General features: G+C 50.6%; 1 protein-coding gene across 1 annotated transcript; it reads right to left on the bottom strand.

Moving 5' to 3' along the window:
* Positions 1–2,064: 2,064 nt before the first annotated feature.
* Xkr5 (XK related 5) lies at positions 2,065–20,297 on the bottom strand. Its single transcript, XM_055608483.1, has 7 exons — positions 20,240–20,297; positions 17,995–18,178; positions 11,513–11,697; positions 10,210–10,419; positions 8,664–8,833; positions 6,723–6,834; positions 2,065–3,537 (listed from the first exon to the last, which is right to left on the bottom strand). The coding sequence occupies exons 1-7, from the start codon at positions 20,295–20,297 to the stop codon at positions 2,414–2,416; spliced, it is 2,043 nt and encodes a 680-aa protein (XP_055464458.1). The 3' UTR covers positions 2,065–2,413.
* Between the last annotated feature and the right edge of the window lie 256 nt (positions 20,298–20,553).

Raw genomic sequence — 20,553 nt, 5'->3', positions numbered from 1 at the left:
TAATCCTTATTGTTGCTTGCCTAAGAGCTTTCCCCCGCCCCAATGCAACACATTGAGAAAACCTTGCCCACTGTGGGTTAACTCTAAAGGTCCTAAATTCACCCCTAGAGTGTTTCTTGGTGTTTTACTTTAGCCCTGATGAGGAAATAATGTCTGTTTTCCTAGATCAGCCATTGTGTCCTGTCGATGGCAGGCAGGCTCAGAGGGGACTAGGGAAAGTGTCCTTTGCTTCTCCTGAGTCCCATGGCCACAAGCAGAGTTTCTTCCTTCCAGCTCTGTGGTGCAGCTGAGCAGCATTCAGTGGGCAGCACAAAAAGCATTTCAATTCATTGTGGGCTTACCACAGTTCTCTAAGAAGTGCACACACATTTTCTCACCCTTCTTGCTAACTGGTGGCTTCACCTGAGGAGGCCGTTTGTGAAGGTTATGCTAGGCCAAAGGCCTGGATCAACAGGGATCAGTCTTACTTAGTGGCCCTTACACTAATCAGAATTAACCATGGAAGACAATTATCTAGTTTTCCAGCTTGTCTGAGAAGCGAGGTGTTTGCAAAGGAAGAACAAATCCTTACTTCCTCTATTTCTTATCTCCTCCTCCTTTTCCGGTAACACTGCCTGTTCACTGGATCCACATAGAAAGTACAGTTTGTAACAGCGTTTATAAGGGGTGGTTAGTTCATCCTTCCTGTATTGTCCCATCTGTGCAGGACCTTGGAGTTAGAGCTCAAAGATGAGATGGCACCTTAATGAGCTTTGGTGTGTGTGTGTGTGTGTGTGTGTGTGTGTGTGTGTGTGTGTGAGTGAGAGTGAGAATGAGAGCTTAAAGGAAGAGATCACCTACAAGAGGGAAGTCCAGCCCAGGTCAGGCTTGAGACAACAGCCACAGGCAGTGCTGGAGTTGATACTGTAGGGAGATGGGGAGGGTCTGTGGGGAAACAGGAAGATGCCCACGTTGTTCTTATCTGGTGGGGTGCAGCGAGCCTAGGTAGGGCAGGAGCCTGACCCTATGGCAGCACAGCAACTGTAATGCACCGATTTCCCTCTGGTAACATGGTCTTCTCACTCACTCACGCACCACAACACCCCACCGCACTCTCCGACCAGCTCACGTGCTTGCAGCAAGGATGCAGATGGCCTGAAGGCTCGCTGTAGACCCGGTCTCCCTAGCTACTCGAGGCTGAGTTAAGCAGCACCACCCGTCTTTTTCAAGCCCGATGGCTGCTTCTGGACCTAGAGGTGTCTGCAGACGATACCCCGCTTACCCTACCAAGTGCTTTTCTCTCTGGTGCTTTGTGATTACGAGTTCTTAACCAGGTGGGCAGCAGAACTCTGGAAAGTGACTGGGATATCCTACCCACAATGGAGGCCTAGGGGAAGAGATAGAGAGGAATTAAGCATTTGGGAAAGTGACATTTGTTGATGCTCTTGTCCTGTGTTGAGTGGAAGAGGCAGCACTGTGGAGATGAAGTAAGTGGGTTATAAAGTTGATGAAGACCCACTGGTTGGTTTGCAGAAAGGATATCTGGATGGTAGAGGCAGAAGGATCAGGAACTCAATGCCATCCTTGGCTACATAGAGAGATGGTGATTCTGTCTTATAACCACCAAATGGAACCAAAAAAAACAACCTTTGTCCCTCGATATTACTTAGATCCTGCCAAAGGGATCTGAACTCAAAGTGTTGCTCATATTTTCAGTTATGTTGACTATGAACATACAGCTCTCATTTATATCCAGAAAGAGTTTGTGTTCTCTAACAATTAGAGAATAAAACTAATGTATCTAGAAAACGTGTTTTTATTAAAAAAAAAAATTTAGGTTTGCAGGTGTTTTGCCTGCACTTGTTTCTGTGCGCCATGCGTATGCAGGGTCCACAGAGGCCAGAAGAGGGTCATCCCCCCGGGACTGGAGTTACAGGGGTTCATGAGTTGCCAAGTAGATCCTCGGAATTGAACCCGGGTCCTCAGGAAGAACAGGCAGTGCCCTTACCTGCTGGGCCATCACTCTAGCCCCAAAAGCATTAAAAAAAAAAAAAAAAAGTGATTAATGGCCATCTAATGTGAGGAACAGCTAACTGTAAAGAATCCAGGATGAAACTGGACTCTGAGTTTTACGTTTACATTTTTCTGGAAGCCACAAAGAGATGTGCTGGGACTCACGGTGCTCATAAGAGGAACCGGAAGCCTCTTTGCTCTCTCCACTGCACCCGAATCTCTGCTGTGCCTTAAGTGCCATGTGTGATGTGTAGGGGAGATTTCAGTCATTACCCAATCCTGATCCCTCATCTTTTCAGGTGTGTAGGCAGAGATCAGAAGTACAAAGACCCATGGTGTCAGGCACGGGATTCCTCTTCCCATGATGCTACACGGCGAGTCTGATGTATGGGCCTGTCGTCTTATTCCACCATGGCTAAGATCAGATGAAAAAACTCACCTCCTGTTTCATCCTGTCCCTGAAGCTATAGTCCCTCTGGAGAGTCTCGGACTTGGGGGTAGATGTGAATTGGGGCTCTTCAGCAGGTTTCAGGCTCATCTTTGGCAATGAACGCTGCAAACTCAGGTCCTTTGCAGGCCCCTTCCACTCCTCACAATCCCAACTGTCTGGGACTCTTCCGTGGAGGTCTGCACGGGGGCAGAAGTCCCTGCCTGAGACTCTGCCTAGAATGGGACTAATGTTGGCCATGGTAACAGGAAAGGGCTTAGTGACTGCCTGAGGCAATGCAGGCTGCACAGGCCCGCTCTCTCCCAATGTCCCTGGGTGGGATGTCCGCAGAGCCACGGGGCTACCTTTTTCGTAGGAGGATGTGGTCCTGTCCATGGTGGCGCTGAAGTACAGTGTGGTACTCTCCTGTCTTTCCTTCCCCTTTAGGGGCCCATCTGTGTCCTTGTCCTGAGCTGCGAGGTCAGTCTTGGTCCCAGCCTTTGGGCTACCCTCCTGCGTAGCTGGAGGCTTCTGGGTTGTTGCATTGTCCTCAAGCTCACTGGCAAAGGAGACATAGCTCGAAGTTTCCAATGACTCCATCTCTGCCATTGGCGCACCTGCATACTCAGAGCCTTTCTCCAAGGTCAAAGGGTCACGGGGAGAGGATGGGAGGTCTCGCTGGGAAAACAGGGGCTTCCTCTGCAGATTACAGTGTTGACTCGACCCCAGTACGGGGGGACAGGAGCAGCCAAGGCTGTCACTTCCAAGGGCTGCGTTGATCTTAGATATGCTTCCTGTCTTGAGAGCAAGTTTCACCAGCAGCCAGTGGTGGTGGCTGAAGAAAGAATATTCCCCGGATCTCTGGTCCCCCAGCCCCACCTCTGCAGGGCTCTGCTCTGGGCTGGAGGCCTTATCTAGGCTTGTTAGCTCATAGCTTTCCTCTTGGCACCAGCTTGAGCTGTCCGGCCTCTCCTCAGCGGGAACCATGGCCCTGGGAGGAGGCTCTGATTCAGCTCTGTCATCCTCTGTGGGGCCACAGCAGTTCCTCATGAAGCTCTGCTGGATGTCTGCGGACTTAGGATGTAGCAGGCTATAATAAATAGCCAGCGACGCACACCCTGCAAAAGAAAATAACAGCAAAAAGGAGAGCATGATGTTATATTCCGGGACACCCTATATCCTGCCCCGAGTGACAGTCTCAGTGGCTACTCTGAATGAAGCAATATAGTGTTGACCTACAGTAAGGCTCTGAGACTTCAGAACTGACATTGTTAAGGGTAGATTTTAAATAGGTCCCAGCATCTACCAGCTGCAAATGTTTTTGAACCTAAGAGCTGTATAATGTGGCTTTCCTCCTGCTGAGCCCCAGGCTTCTTCCTGGAGGGCATCTTCCATCAACCACTCTAGCCATGTGCAAATGTGTGCACACATGTGAGCATGGTAGAAATCTCCTAGAATCCTTCAGAATCCCACCACCGGGACACTGTGGAAGAATGCCAAAGCCGTGGGAGGCAGGAGGTAAGAAAGAGGCCTCAAAAACAAGAGCCCGAAGCAGAGGTCAGCTATGCTCCTCAAAAGCCGCGTGAGGGCATTTCCACGAACAACAACAGTACTTCCTTTGTGCATAAACATCTTAATCACATTGTTGTCAGCTTCATTTATGTCGATCAGAAGTGTTGACTGCTGCAGTAATCTTTTTAGCAGTGCATTCCAGTAAGCCACCCACGCTGTTTCCAGTTTCCTGTTGCACTAGAGAAAGTGCCTGTGTTAAGGGTGCTCGTTTTACACGCAGGAGGTGTGGACCAAGAGTGAGGAGGAGGCGGAAGGCACCTGGAGAAGGCAGCATGATAGAGCCCAAAGGACACTGCCCTCAGGCCCTCAGTGTATCCGGGGATGAGGGCAGGGCACTGGTTTGTGGTAGGATTGGAAGTGGGGACAAGGACCAGCATTCCTATGCACTTCTGTCTCTGCACCGGACACAGGTCACATGCTAGTTTCTATACAGTGCCTTGCATTCTCACCGACCCAAACGGTATTCCATCACTACTCATCTTTTGCAACAAGTCTCACCCAGGCCAGAAAAAGGCCGAAACGCTCCCCAACAGTACCCTATTCACCCAGGGTGCCTGTTAGGCAGCGGGATCTGCCCCAGTCAGAGGCACTGAGCATGCTGATTTTCTGTGGGACCCTGCCACCTGCTGGATTCTTGGCTGTAGCTCTAAGCTGGTGTGCAGTATGTACTAAGTACTCAGTGCATGTTATCCATGAAAAGAAGGAAACGGGGAGCCTAGATTTGGGAAGGAACTGTCTCAAGTCTGTGTTCTTGGAAGTATAATCCGTTTGTCCTTATTGTTTGTTTTGTTTTTCAAGACAGGGTTTCTCTGTAGGCTTGGCTGTTCTGGACTCACTTTGTAGACCAGGTTGGCCTTGAACTCACAGAGATCCAGCTGCCTCTGCCTCCCAGAGTTCTGGAATTACAGGGGTGCACCACTGTGCCCAGCTGGAACTATAATTATTTTAGAAAATATTATTTTGTGTGTATGTGTGTTTTGTCTGCATGTATATCGGTATACCATGTCTGCCCAAAGCTCCAAAAAGACCATCAAATTCCCTGGACCTGGCATTACAGACAGTTATTAGCCATTGCGTGTGTGCTGGGAATCAAACCCAGGTCCTCCGGAAGAGCAGCCAGTGTTCTTAACCACTGAGCCATCTCTCCAGCCTCTATAACTTTTCTTTTCTTTCTTTTTTTTTAAATTACTTGTTTTCTTTTTTATTTAATTATTTTTATTTTTATTAATTACAGTTTATTCACTTTGTATCCCCCCTGTACTTCCCTCCCTTCTCCCCTCCCAGTCCTCCCCTCCCTCTTCCCCACCTGTGAAATTACTTGTTTTCTTGAGACAAAGTCTTGACATAGAGCCTAGGCTGGCTTCAAAATTGTGTCAATTCTGCCTCAGCTAAGTGTTAGGATTGTAGGCATGAGCCCTCGTGTTCGGCTTATATTGTTTATTTACCCAGGGCTTCTCGAATGCTAAACAGGCTGTTCCTTGCATTTTTGTTTTTGAAATAGGGTTTTTCTTCTTAGCCCCGGCTTTCCTCAGACTCACTATATAGGCCGTGTTGGCTTGGAACTCACATCCATGCCTCCGTGTCTGGCAATAACGTTAATATGATGTGATTTTAAACATGTATTAAATATAACTTTCTATAATGCCTGGGTTTAGGGACTGACTCACAGTTTTGCTGTTTCCGTTTTTCGTGTTGACACACTCCTTCTACTGGGGGATTTCCCAGGGGGCCAAAGGAGAGTCAGAGATGTGTCCAGCTCCACCTTCTGGTGGGCACAGGAACAGCATGGCAAGCCCAACCCCTTCTGAGAGGAAGGAACAGTAGCACTCCTACCTACTGTGCATACTGACGTGGCCATTCCTGCTGTGAACTAAAAGACCCCAAATAGAGGGTTAAGTCTCTTAGCGCTGAAGACTTCAACAACATATCCCAAGGGAGCCCCTTTCCACAGGAAGATGACTGGGTCACAGGCACGTAGGCGGATTTGTAGGTGGCAGAGAAGCTCTCGCCCAGGCGAGATACCGGCCATCCTCAGCTTTTGATTGGCCGTCACCGGCACGCATGCGGCTTAGAAATCAGCATCTTACCACTCACTTTAAGGGCAGCATTTTGGACAGATGTAGCTGCTCCTACCTTCGTCCGAGTCTCCCAGCAGTCCAGCCAGGTAGAGGAAGCTAAGCTCAGAGTCTCGGGCCACAGGTGACAGCCTCCTTCCCCACAGCCTGGACCCCATCCCCTGCTCACTGCTCCAAAGCTGCCCCCCCACTCTTTCTAGATCGTTTAAAAAATACAAGTTGTAGCTGAGGAGATGGCTCGGTGGATTGAGCACTTGCCTCATACATGGGAACGCTCGGTAACCTACAAATAAGCTGAGCAGGGATGGCGTCTGCCTGACACCCCAGCACTTGGGAGGCAGAGAGTGCTCGCAGGAGGTGGGGGCGGCTGGGGGGTGGGGCGTGGCCAGGGCAAGCTGGCTTTCTAGACCACACACCTAGGGCAAGCTGGCTTGCCGGACCATTAGGAATTAGTGGGCTGTAGGTTTAGTGAGAGACCCCTTCTCAATAGGTGGAAAGTCCCACATGCACGGGCATATAACACACGCGCATCCCCACACATATGAACACGCACACATACGTGCATATATACCACACACGCATACGTGTGAAACTATAAAATAAGATAAAATACAAATGGGGAGGAGGTGTGCCTAAGAAGGCTGAGTAGGTCTTACCAATCAGAAATCCAGACAAGACACCCACCACAGTCCACAGGCTGGTCCATGGTGCCCCCTGCAGAAAGTCAGTGGCCAACAGTAAGAGTATGGAGTTCTCCAGCAGCATGACCTGTGGGGTCAAGAGAGAGTCACCATACCCGAGGCACACAGCTCCATAGCCTACTGCCTGCAGTTCTTCCCTCCTGTCTTTGGTACCTGCTCGGGTTCGCAAACCAAGGAGCCCCCTCCAGGCAGGAGCAAGGCCTCGGTGGGAATGATTCTACAGAGGGAGGTTTTGCTGGCGTGGTTCATGAAAATATCCACAGAATCGCAGACAGAAAGGAAGTACTGTGGGAACAACACACCGTTGGCACAGGAGTTTCTAACCATCACATGCCAAGACAGAGGACAAATGGCAACACAGGCTCTAACAGCTCAAGGCTATATCCCCGGGATGGAACTTCCTGCCTGAGAAAGCTGCCAGCTGCCAGGAGATATGGCAGCTCATTCTAGGTGAAGCATGATGACAGATAACTAAGGCCCACACCTCTCTCCAGAAAGCCTGCAGGTGTGAATTCACTCTCTGTCCTTTCAGATACAAGTCTTCCACCCCACCCTCACAAAGGTCTCCTCAAAGACTAGACAACATCTCTTTGCAATACAAACATGGGAGGAGGCCACTCTCTCAGCCTGTGACACCTTGTTCTCTACCCCGAGTGACCCCTGCCTCCTGCCTTTCATAAAGACACTAGTTATTTGTTCCCACACTTGACAGCTCTAGTTAAGACAGCAGACGGGAGAGCCACTGACTGCCTCCCTTATTTCTTACACAGTTCCATTTCTCTGACTCAACCCACGCCCCATACGCCCCTCACCTCTACTCTCTCCTTTTCCTTCTAGAATTTCTCATCACCTCTGCACAAATCAGTTCTGTTCTATCACTACAGACCGGATGTTGTATTTGTCTTTCACGAGTCTCCTCCTCAGTGCTCTGCGGTCCCTGCGCCACCTCTGTAGCTTTGCCTGAGGTGCCCCGATGCCTCCAAGGCTCTTCAGATAGGCATCTCTTACATCTCTGCGGACAGATCCACTGTCCCCTTTGCAAAGCCTTCCCTACCTACAGAGCCTCTGTCCTCACCTGGCCCTTGTGGCTCTCTGGGACTCTGATAACATATTCTTCTCTGCTGCACACTAGCCTTGAGATCACTGTAGGCTGTGTGCATGCTGAGATGAACATGCTGAGTTGGGTGAAGCCTCGCTTTCCAGAGCTGTCCTGCCTCCGAAAAAGGAGAAGGTGAGTCCACGGGTGCAGCCTCCAAAGGTGGCAATGCTGCCTGATTCTATCTCCAAGACTAGAATTCTCAGGCCTCACTGGGGAAGGGCCTGGGCATCTCCGCTTTGGAAAAGTGCCCAAGTGTACCTGTGGAGTTGGCTGCACCTGAAGCTCCTAGGAGCCAGCAGCAGCTAGATGTCACACTATTTTCAAAGCGTGTAATCACTGTTTACAGTTTCTCCTTAGGCTAGGCTATTCCTCTCTCTCTCTCTCTCTCTCTCTCTCTGTGTGTGTGTGTGGGTGGTGCTTGCATAGCACATATAGCCAGTGTGCAGGCATGTGGAAGGCAGAGAAGATCTGGTGCTTTCAGCTGTCACTCTCCCTTACTGCCTGAGACAGGGTCTCTCATAAAACTGGAAGCTTGACATTCTGGCAAGGCTGGCTAGTAAGGTCTTAGGATCTGTCTGTGTCTGCCCCCAGTGCTAGGGTCCAATGTATTTGATTGATGGGAATTTGAAATCAGGTCTTCACACATGCATAGTAAGTACTGTTATGGACTCAGCTGATTCCCCAGGGCCCCCCTCCATCCCTTCTTGAACAGATATACAGGCACATCTGTGTATAGGTGTACCTTCCCACCTAATATGCTACAGGCCACACAAAAGAAAACCACCATGGCCACTTGCCAGGTAGAAGCTGGCCATCCTGCTTCGGGAAGGGCTGTCCCAGAAATTGATGTAGCAGAGGATATACACGGCCCCCACCAGCAGGTTGAACAGCCTCCAGTGGCAGGTGCTTTCCACAATGTCACTCTGCTGGGCCACGAGCCAGAAGGTCATCACCAGCCAGTGGGCGCCTGGAGAGAGTAAGCGTGGAAGTTCAGCCTTCAGTGAGGAGGTAGGAAAGGGGAGGGCACTGAAACTTACCAACCCAGAAGAGAACTGAGGGGCCCAGACAAACCACTCATTCTTTGTGTGCTTTATCTCTCTGAGCCTCACAGGGGCCCTTTGGCCTAGTTTGGAGCTGAGAAAACATACCGGCTTCAGTGACAGCCATCAGGCCCTACATAGGCACACCCTTCTGCTCCCAGAAAGCATTTAAAGAGGCATTTATAAAAACAACAACAACAACAACAACAACAAACAAAACTCTACGCTTTTTACATTGTTGCGCTACAAAACCCAGCCCTCTGGACCCAAAGAGAACTCCCTGTACAGGAGCTACAAATTTTATACTTATATTTAAGATGAATAGCCTCATTCTGGAGCACAAGCTGAATTTTAAAATGACAAATAAAATGCAGTTAATTTCTCTGTAAGGACACAGCTTCCCCCCCCTCCCAAAAAAATGTTCTTTTCTGCCAATAACTGTATTAAATGTTTGCTCTTGGTACATGGGCCAGCTATTTCTCAATGTTCTCCCTTCTCTTAAAACAAGAGTACACTGTTCCTTCTTGCAGAGTGTATTCACTGATGACCAGAGGACACGGCTGTCCTTGGCAAGGACACACAGGCCCCATTCAGGAGTCTGAAGGGCCAGACTCTTGGTCATCACATTCGTATCTGTGCTGCTGGCTGTGGGAAGGCTGGGGTCCGGTGGAGCCTTCCTGTGTGAAACAAAGACAGCGTCCAACAACCGAAGGAAATGAGGTGCTCATGGAGGCCCTCAGCAGCACCGCATGTACTGCAGTTTTGTGCAGGACCAGTTGGAACCCAGGTCTCCCTCCTGTGAGGTCGGCATAGTGAGAGCCACACCCACTTCTGTATGAGCAACAATTTTGTATTAGAAAAAGTGGGATCGGCAACAGTCTTCTGCGGCAGTGTATCCAAAGATCTGGCATTTACCACCTCCCCTCTTGCCTTGGATGCACACTCCTGGGTACTAGGGAGGGTTTGGCCCTCTGTGTTCACGGGTCAGGGCTGCCAAGAACCATTTAACCGGCAGAGCATGGCAGAAGCCATGCTGTGGGTATTCTAGGCTTAAGAGGACTGGACAGATCTACTTTCTCTTTCTTGGAACTGTCAGTACCCAGGGGGATTCCAGGTTACTGCGATGAAGGGAGACGCCATATCTGTGCAGCCAGCCTCCTGAGGTCTCCTGGGAACATAGAAACCCGCTTTTCTACTGTCTCTGGAATAGTCTCTGCCAAACCCAGTCAGCCACGGATCTGGGAGCAGGGATCCTGAACCGTTCCTGTTAAGGTTTTAGAAAGAGAACAGAAGCCCTGCTTACCTCCAACCACCAAAACCCAGACACGGTAAACTCTGCAGAACAGAACCAGGCTCAGCACACGAGCTCCCAGCACGCCCATCCTCCAGAGCTGCTGGCACAAGAGGGCAGCCCATAGCACGGTACGGTGGCCTGGCTTCATGATGCCCAGGAAACGATTGTATGACACAAGGGCCCAGGACAGTGAAGACCAGGAGAGCAGGGCGCTGATCCCTGGGGATTGAACAGACAGAGCTCTCTACAGGCTCCAGAGCATTCGCACAGATGCACCCCCTATCCTTTTCTGGGAGCAGCCAACTTCTTATCAAAAACTAGCCCAATGATGTACTACTGACCAAACCCCTTGGTGATGGGTAACTTGGTGTACAAACACACATTTTCACAGAAACAAGAGGAAGCCGAAAATGTCTCCACTGTCCAGTGACTTAGATGTTTTTCCTCTGGATGCCCTTTAAAAATGTCCCAGCCCCTAAGCTTCCAAGGCTTCTTGTCTAAACTATGATTAAAAGTATATGGGTCCCACAGGGCCCTAGACCCAGTGTATTACGAATATTTTCCCCCACACAAAGAGGTTTAATGAAAGAATGGAGGAATATACAGCCACATATAAACATAATAGTTTAAGTTTGGATACTTAAATAGATGGAAAAAGAGCCAGGCATGGTGGCACACACCTTTGATCCCAGGAAGCAGAGGCAGGCAGATCTCTCTGAGTTCAAGGTCAGCTTGGCCTACAAATTGCGTTCTAGGACAGCCAGGGCTCTGTTATACAGAGAAACCCTGCCTCAAAAAACAAAACCAACCAACCAATAAAATAGAGGGAAGAGAAGAGGAAAAGGGGGGGGGGAAGCAGGAAAGCAGGAGGAAAAGGAAGAGGAGGAGCAGCAGCAGCAGGAGAAGGGAGTAATGAGGCATCAGGACTAGAATGGAGCTGGAAACACAGCTGCGGAAGACTGTTCCTGTGGGGCCTTCAGGTGTCTGCCCTGCTGTAACAGGAGCAGACCCAGGAGAGATGGGCATGTGGATGCCCTGAGAAGCAGACTTCCTCAGGCCATGTTCAAGGTTATCTCCGCTCTGCACAACTTTTGTCTTCTGGATTGACTCTAGATGCTTAACCAGGTCCCTGTGAACTCAGGACCCCAGCAAAAGCCAGTTGTAACCAGCATTTGGGTTACTGACAATGGGGTTTCCCTAAGTCTCCCAAACAGCAGAAATCTTAGCAGGGACACCAAGTCCTTACAAGGTCAGGCACGCGTTCCTGCTATGTCGGAAGCAGCTGCTCTGAGTCCCAGTGAAAGGCACCCACCTGGCACAATGGCTGTGAAGTCAGAGGCTAGAAACACATACACCTGAAGCAGCAGGTGGGGCGCTGTCTGCAGCAGAGCCTCCAGGAGCCGGAGGGCTGACAGGTCAGCCTCCTGCAGGTGCAGCTGTCCCCAGCAGGGAACCTCCCTTTCCTTCCGCAGAGCGGCTGCCACAGAGTCCCAGTGCCTACAGAAAGCAAAGACATCATGACATGGACCACACGGCCACCCGTGCAGGCTTCAGCACCAACCAACATGGAGATATGAGGCATTCTCAAGTGTCTTCTACCGCTACTGATGGCTTAGGGGGCCACCAGTTAGGCTGTTGCTAAGCTCTTAGCCTGAGCTGGCATTTCAGTTCAAACTTCATGTGTTCAGCAGGCCACTGACCCCAAAGTTGGAAGGGCAAGGGGTGGGTAGGCTGAAGTTATTGCAGGGCTAAGGAATCAAGGCTGGGCCTGGTCAGGCTTGCAGGGAATCTTGACCAATGTCCTCTCCCCAGATCTTCCAGTGAGGGGAATGAACCCTTTCAATAGAGATCAGCTGCAAGGCACTGTGGGTCATCATCTCCTTAGAGCACAGATGACGGGGTCCTCATCTTCCTTCATGGAGTGTAGAACTCTCAGTGCCATAAGAGCAGAACACTCTTAAGAGCCAGCAGCTGGGGAAGATGGGTCCCAGCTGATGGGGCAAGATGGAGAAACGAGGGGCTGATATGATCCTACTGAATTACCCCAGAGTTCTCAATTTCAGCTCATGGAAGTTGGCTTTTTCTCTGGGACACTGAAACTGGGAGAGGTGTGTATGCTGTGTTTGAGATGTGAGATGAATGTATACATATGTATTGTGTATGAACGTGTAAATGTATGTGCACACACATGTGCAAACACACATGGGCATGTAGATGCATGTTTACACATATACATGCACACATACAGTGCATTCACATGCACTTATGTCCTCACATGTATCACACACATACATGTACCTGTATGTATATATGTGTGTGTGTGTGTGTGTGTGTGTGTGTGCACAGAAGGCATGGACATCTGGAAGAAAGCTAATACAGTACTCGAGCAATAATTCCTGGAGCTTTGGTGAGGCAGCAGTGTTGGGAGTATGCAGAGCAGGGTGGAGAAGGCCTTATAGGTGACTCTGAGATTCCAGACTTCAACCCTTGGATGCTAACATGTAACAGAAAGAAGCCTGGAGCAGCTGCTTGATTGACAGTGCAGAACACAAACTTTGTTTTCAGAAGTGAGGAATGTGGGAATGAGGGGAGTCTTCCCTCTCACCTTGGAAGGATCAGGGTCTTCTGGTTGTAAATTAGGACTCCTGGACAAAGGCAGCTGGCATGGCCAAGTGGCTAGGAAGTGGCTAGAGGAGGTGGTGTGTAGATATTGGGGGCCCGAGGCAGAACCTTAGCCACTAGTCACCCTGAAGAAAGAGAAGTCACCAAAGTGTTTGGTGGGAAGGGCAGCAAGTTTGAGCAAGTGCAGAGTGTTCTCAAAGTCAAGTGTAGACACAAGGCAGATAAGAGGCTGCTGGGTTCTAAGAGGAACAGCTAGAAAGCAGGGACCAGGGGCCTGTAGGACTGGGCTGAGCGGTGTCACAGGGTCACACCAGCTTAGGGACGACTAGGTGACCTTCCTAGTGTCAACAAGAATCAAAACTTAGAAAGAAGCTAGAGAGTGCCTGTACCTGTGTCCCCACAAACACACAACAGGCATTTTGTTCTCATACTCTCATCTTGTGATAGTTGACTAGGAAGTGGCCACCCTCCTCACAGCCCAAACAACCACACCAGCTGTCCATGGGGTCACTGTGGGGGTAATGTCCCAACAGCCTCCCTGGGTCTAAGCTGGGCAGCAAGGAGGCAGTGTCCCTGCCTGCTGTGTGGACAACAGTGCCCAGTGCTTCCATCTGGGAGCTGAACCTCCCTGCTCTGCCCAAGTTCAGAAATAGCCCCTCCTGGCCTAGAGCCAGGCACACCTTGACGGTCACCTAGGAAGGTCAGTAAAGCAGCTTGCTAAGATTCCATAGGCAACAAGCTGGACTGACCTTTGGCCATCATTCACATGGCCAGGCCCAAGGTTGGGAGCTGTCTTTGAAACAACTTCATTTCTGGAGCTGAGGGCCCAGGAAAGCTGTTTAGGACAAACAAGTTTCTCTGTTCCTCATCTGACTCCTTGAGGGAACTGAGCTCTTTTGGGTCTTTGAGGCCGTCATTCCTGACACAAATTTACTGTTGAGAGAACACATGCGCTGAAAGAATATGCCATAATTTTCCTTTCCATCCTTGCAAGGGATGGGGTGCTTTCCTCTCCCTGCTTGCACTCCAGTCCCCACCAAGGACTTTTTGGTTCACCTCCCCTATTTTGGTGCCGGGGACTAAACCCCGGGCCTTGTGCTTTCTGGGTCTGGGTCAGTGTGCCATCACTGAGCCACACCCTCAACTCCTTTCACCTGAAGTGTTACTGGGCTTTTGACTACAGAAGGAATAAGAAAGATGAAAGGTGTTCTTTAGAGACAAGAGTCCCAGTCGTGGAAAGCACACAGGCACACGCACATGCATGCTCACACATACACACAATAAATGCTTAAATCAAGGAAGAAAAACGCATCAGATGACTATCTTGCATATACGTGGAGGAGGCCAAGGTGGCTAGTGAGGACTTCCTGGAGCTCCAGGTCTGCAGCAGTGCTGATGGCCCGAAGAACACTGTGGACGTGAAGCTGAGCTGGGAGTAGGGAGCGTGAGAGACCAGTGGGTGAGGACCGTGGCATTGGAATGGGGTCCAGGCCTGGGAATAATGAAACAGCAGTGTGGCCTTGCAAGGCTGTGGTTGGGCAGGGAGATGGAGGAATCCAGGCTGAGACCGGTAGGCAGCTGCTGGGGACCTGCTCTTCCGGGGGGTTGGAATGAGATGGGATTCATAGGAGCTTGTTCATGGGCCCCCCCCCCCCGACCTCCCTTCTGGAAGCAGTGCCTCAGGCCTACACCTCCTTCCGCTGTCTTGGGTTTCTGGCTGCTTGTGCCGACTGTTCCTGCTGCTGTCTCTCTAAGGCCTGATCCGCTCCTTCGCTCCTGGCCCTTCCTCATGGTACTGCTGTGTTCGGCTGTTCCCGAGTTAGTCTCAGACCCGGCACTTGATTATGTGTGTCTGCGGTACACAGGGCATGCAATAGACTCCATGTGAGCAGCCCTGCTGACGGCCCAAGAATCCTAGCCGCATTCAAAACTACACATGGCAGGAACTGAAGCCTGGAGGTGCAGTTACCTTCCCTGACAGGTCTCCGGAAGTACGTTTTTCAGCGCTTAACAGCAAATGTCAGACAGTTCCACCACAGCTAGAACAGTCTATCCTGGGCTCACAGCTCGGGGAATTCTTGAGTGTTTCTTTTGCCCATGTTAACGTTAGAGCTGAGACAGTCAATAGTGCAAGGTACGAATACAGCTGTGCTTCATCAGCAATCTATCTGTCTATTCATTTATTTAGTCTGTGTACACCTGTGTGGGTGCATGCGCGCAACGGCACGCCTATGGCAGTCAGAGGACAACTTTTGGGAGTTGGCTCTCTCTTTCCACCACGTGGGTCCCAAGGATTGAACCCAGGTGGTCAGGCTTGGCGGCCCAATGCCTTTACTTGCGTTTAAATGTTGAATCTGCCCCTATCTGTGTCAAGCTGGTCTTACATGCCCTTAAAGTCTGTCTCGGCTTTCTCCTCACTGAAGAAAAGCTGCTGCGCAACACAAGAGGCAAACTGAGTAGAAGATTCTTTATGTAGTCTCCCATCCTCTCAGGCTGGGTCTCTAAACAGAGAAGCCAGGCTTTCTAAGAAGGTAGAAGACATGCAAGTTCACACACCATTAGACTGGAAACAGAATGTTCAGGTAGGAAAAAGTAGCTGCCATTGTGTAAAATGAGTATTAACTAACATCAGGTTCTCTTGAGCCTTATAGTTAAGACTTAGCCTTATAGTTCCTGTTGTTTGGATTTAAAACCAGAATCCATTTATGTCTTCAGCCTTGCATTTTTTATAAGTGGCTTTACCTCAAGGGGTTTGCGTTTTATTTATTTTTCTGTTGTTAGTCCATTCGTCTGCATTTCATTACGGAGCCAGCTAATGGGCTTCATTTTATCAAGTTCCGGGTTGTGCAAACACAACCCTTCTGGCTCCCCCTACAGGTGGTTTTGACAAACTGCAATGAAAATAGAACAGAATAAAACCTGATCTGCTGGCTTATCCCCCCTGGTTTTGTGAGAGCCAGTTTGAGAGCAAGGAAGAGATTCATCACTTTCCAGTTTCAGCACTTTCTCCTGAGGAGGTAGGCTGTAGCTGGGCTCACCTGCAAACTCTGACACACTCTGGAGGAACATCCACTATGCTTCTTCTGGCTGCCAGAAAGGGCTGAATCTGTGGTCCAGCTCTAAAAACTGCATATTCTGCCTTTATCTCTGGATGTATTACTTTACCTCTTCCTGGAAATCAATATTTATTTTTCCTCAATTCTCTCTTCTTTTAAAATTATGCATTCATTTTCTTATTTTTTCAAAAATTTATTTATTTTTATTTTATGTGCATTGGTGTTTAGTCTATGTATGTCTGTGTGAAGGTGTCAGCTTTTGGAGTTACAGACAGTTGTGAGCTGCCATGTGGGTACCAGGAATTGAACCTGGGTCCTTTGGAAGAGCACCCAGTACTCTTAACCACTGAGCCATCTCTCCAGCCCTTATACATTAATCTTAAAATTCAGATTTATTTTTTTATTTATGTATGTACGGGCACGCATATGTGTGTGTGTGGCTGTGGAGGCTAAAAGGGAGCATCAGATTCCCGGTAATAGGCCGCCTTAAATGGTTCTGGGAACTTACTTATATGGGTTCTACGAACTTAAGAGTAGCCTATGCTCCTGAGCCATCCCTTCAGCTCTCTTATTTATTCATTTGTTTTTGCATTCATTAATTATTAATTTTGAGGCATGTATGTCTGACCACGTAGCCCTGAGTGGCTCGGAACTCACTGTGTAGCCTGGCAGGCCTCACTTCTACCCGGCTTTCCATCCTGAGGGCTGGGATTAAAGCCTGTGCGGCTGTTAACGACTGTGTGCGATTAACGACCATGTCGCTGCACACATGACTTTTTAGTCACCTGAGTGTTTTTCTAAGTTAGCTCTACGTGGCTTTTTGTTTCTTCCACTTTTTGATTTTTCACTTGTCTTTTCACTTGTCCATATTAATTTTTAAGTGTGTAGCAGAAACCATGCCATCACTGTCAAATACCATAAATCTGGACCAGAGTTCTGCCTCTGGCATCACTTCTCTGAAGGTTTATAAGGGTCGCTTGGGTCTCTCCAGAGCCCCAGAAGGCAGATTTACCTGAGAGCAGTGAAGGGTGATTCTTTCTAAAGGCTACTCTGAATTCTGATGTTGAGCTATCAAATGCTTCTTTATGTTGAAGCTCCTTCCCAATTTGACGAGCCATTATCTTGGAGGTCTCACCCTGTACAGTTAACTGCCCAGCTCTTGGTGAGCCTTCTGGCCTTATTACAAGGCAGATGAGGGCATAGGTAGCAGGCCGAGAAGTCTGTAACCCTAAGTTCTATGAGATATCCTTCCTCCCCCTGGTAGTGACAGCCTGTTTCAGGAGTGGCGCTCAGGCAGGAAGGCCCATGTGTTCTTGATGCCTGCCGGAGGAGAACATGAAGAACAGGCTGTCACTCCATGTCTCTCCAGAAGCACCTTCTACTCTGACCCAAGTCCAACCTGGGTAGAGACAGAAGACAAGCTCCGAGGACAGAGAGAAGCTCCTGCCAGTGGCCCCTTGGATGCCCTTCGAACCTTGGTCGTCTGTGATTTAATAAGCACGTGAGCCTCAGGGTTCACCTTGTTTCTTCCCTCCTCATAAGAATCCCCTCAACTCCATGGAGTTATGGGACAGCTGGGAGCGGAACAGTGCTGTGTTTGCAAAAAAACGGCTTCCCATCTCCAGGTGGAAACAACACTTCACTTCTGGAGAGACCTGTGGGCCCGGGGAAGCCACCTGCCGCAGACCCACACCTGGCAACCCTTTTATACAAAACAAACAAACAAACAAACAAACACCCGGGCCCTGGCTCCCAGGCCACTGCTTCCTGCCACAGAAGAGCAAAGCAGATGCCATCACGTGGGCTTGTGGTTAATTAAGTCTATGCCAACTTCATAGACTAAAGCATCAGATGGAACAGTTTAAGCAAATGGATATATGTGGCTCCAGAGGTTGATTAAGGGGTGGAGACAGCACTGATGTAGAATCCAACTAAAGACAAGGAAAAACATTTTCCAGAAGTCACTGGTGCAGTGAGAAGGAGTCCCCCGATGTTAGAGATGTTGATGCCGCACAGGGGCACGGCCCCGAACGTTCATGGCTTTAAGGTCAAGAGTGTATACCGACAGGGCAATTCCCCCACAGAATCAGATGGGAGGGGGGCGGGTTGCTCTTACCGCTTCCAGACGCCAAGCTGCAGAAGATGTAGCACTGCCAGCCACCATTGGCCCTGATGCCCGTCTTCGCGGAACCACAGATAGCTCAGGGCCTGGACCAAGAAGCCCGGCACGAGGACAGAAAGGGCTAGCCAACCCCAGAGGAGACAACCTGTGGCAAAGTGGTAAACAATGGTGCAGAGGCCTGTGGTAAGAGACAAGAGGAAGGTCGTTGAAGGGGCGGAGTCAGGCAACTGTTTTGTTAACGCTTGTTTTCTGTACATTACAGTGTTCTTCCAAGAACTTGCCAGGGACATGCATGCTAGCCATCCAAGAGCTTCCGTCCAAGATCCATGCACCCTAGGTGATGGCACTCCTCTGCCTTAGCCTGTCCAGGGTTAGGGGCCAAGTGACGCGAGCCCTCCTTATAGACCAAAGCTCACAGCAGCTACCCGCAGAAACCAAGAATCTGTCCAGCCCGGTCAGCCTGTCTTGTCTGAGGAAGCCACAGCAGAAGGTTCAGGCTCCTGATCAACTGAGTATCCCCATATGGTCTCACATGGCATGCCCTACCTCTCAGCCCTGGGAACTGTGAGCTTTGCTAAACCTGTCCTGGCTCCTTGTCCACTAGATCATTTAACAACAAACAAACAAACAAACAAACAAACAAACAAACCAACACAGCATCCTTACCATTAGCAAGGAACCAGGAGGGCCTGCTCGCAATAAAACAGGCATAAAGTGGTAGTATGTGTGTGGGGGCTGTCTGTGGGGTTATACAGGACACGTGCCAAGTACCTGATGCCTAGTACATGCTCAAACAGGTGAACCTTCCCCTAGGGGAGGCCCAGTGATGTGGGGGTCCAACAACATGAGGTGATCTCATCCTCACCACAACCAGGGCTGCATGAGCGATGCTGTGTGACACTGGCTTTGTCCTTTCATCGCACCTACCTGGCTCTAGGGATTGAATTCGGGGGGAGGGGGGACTATTCCTGTACTAGGTAAGGCCTCTACCCCTGAGCCATCCCTCAGTCCATTTTTTCCCTTTTTATTTTGAGGTAATAGTCTGCCGAGTTGCTCAGGCCAGCTTTAACTTCTTTCGGTAGCCTAGTTGGATCTGTAACTCATGTTCACATACCCCACCCTCTCCGGTGGCTTGGATTACAGCTGTGTCATCGGGGCCAGGCTCTGGCTATATAACCTTGGATTTCAGCAAGAAGCTGTGTTGGTACTACTCATGACTGACTGGAGGGCACTCGGCGATGCGATCACACTACTATTGCCACTATTACCAAGACATGTGGATCTGTAGGCACAAACCCCACGGCACTGAGTCACAGCTGGGGACCTGGCAGCTATGGGCAGCGGGATGGCGGCTATTCTTTCCTCGGTCGCAGGTTCTGTCCAGTGCTTCCCGCTAAACATTCAAACCTGCCCTGTTAGAAAGCTAGGGGCCTAGGGCACACTGGGTAGCAGTGTGCATCCTGGCCGCTCCAGGGTCCAGCCTGGAGCCCTTTGGAATTCTGAGCGGGCCTCGGGGGTGGGAATCTGGAGGGGCTACACTACGTTGCAAATTAGAGGTAAATTTCAGGGATACCGGGTCTAAGGGGGAACGTGGAACCTTGGAGAGTAAGGATGGTGGTGTCTCCCCACGGACAAGACCTTGTAGGAGAGCAGCGGAAGTGGGCGGAAGCACCCTATGCCAGCACCGAAAGGGTTACAAGTTCAAACGCGAAAGGCGCGAAAAGTATAGCCATCTTGCTTCACCTTCGCTGCCCATGGGATCTGTGCCCCGAGCAGCCAGCGTTCTGCTGTGTCCCCAACACCAAAGGGGAATCAGTGCCCTCTGGGAGCCCGCCCCCTACCTCTCCCAGCCCTCGGCTTGCATGCGGCTACCCCAACCAGGAGCCCCACGTCCAGGGAGCCAGGGCGCCTCACCAAGCGCTGGCGCCCCACACAGCCTCCTCAAGCAGCTCTTTGCAGAGTGCGGGCTGGAGCGGGCAGGCATTCAGGACCCAGGGTTTGGGGAGTGGGGTTGTATCTGTACCATGCATGGAGGGGTGTCTGCGTGGGTGGAGGGAAGCATGCGCCGGTGATGGGGATCGCAGAGGAGTGCTCTGCAGGCCAGGACCGGGGTTCTACTGTGCGTGCGCGGGTGCAGTCTTTGCGTCCTGCCCGGGGCAGCGGTGGCAGAAGTGCCCCGCACACTGGGGTGGAGTGGGGTGTTGGAGGGGTGAGCACTCGCGGGCTGCGCCGCACTCACGCGCGCTTTGCTCGGCCGCCTGCAGCAGGGCAGAGAGCCCCAGGAGCCCCGCGTGCATCTTCTGTGCCGCTGCCGCCTGCGCCCGCCCCTTCCCCTGCCCGCCGCCAGGTCCAGGGGAGGCTTCCGGCCGGGAGCCCCAAGGCGAGAGGCTTTTCTTAGGGGCCTGGCGCCGAGTTGCTGGTTGGGTGGGGGTGAGGGCGGGGACAGGGACGGGGGTCGGGGGTTGAGGGGTGGTGGAACGCCCAGGTTCTTAAGGGGCAGTCCCTTCGTCTGGGCCAGATTTTCATGCTGACCCCGCATCCTAACGGCTGGAA

The sequence above is a fragment of the Psammomys obesus genome, unplaced genomic scaffold (genome assembly GCF_907164565.1).
Source record: "Psammomys obesus unplaced genomic scaffold, mPsaObe1.curated_primary_1811, whole genome shotgun sequence".
Taxonomy (NCBI): domain Eukaryota; kingdom Metazoa; phylum Chordata; class Mammalia; order Rodentia; family Muridae; genus Psammomys; species Psammomys obesus.
This window is presented reverse-complemented; position numbering and strand designations above follow the sequence as displayed.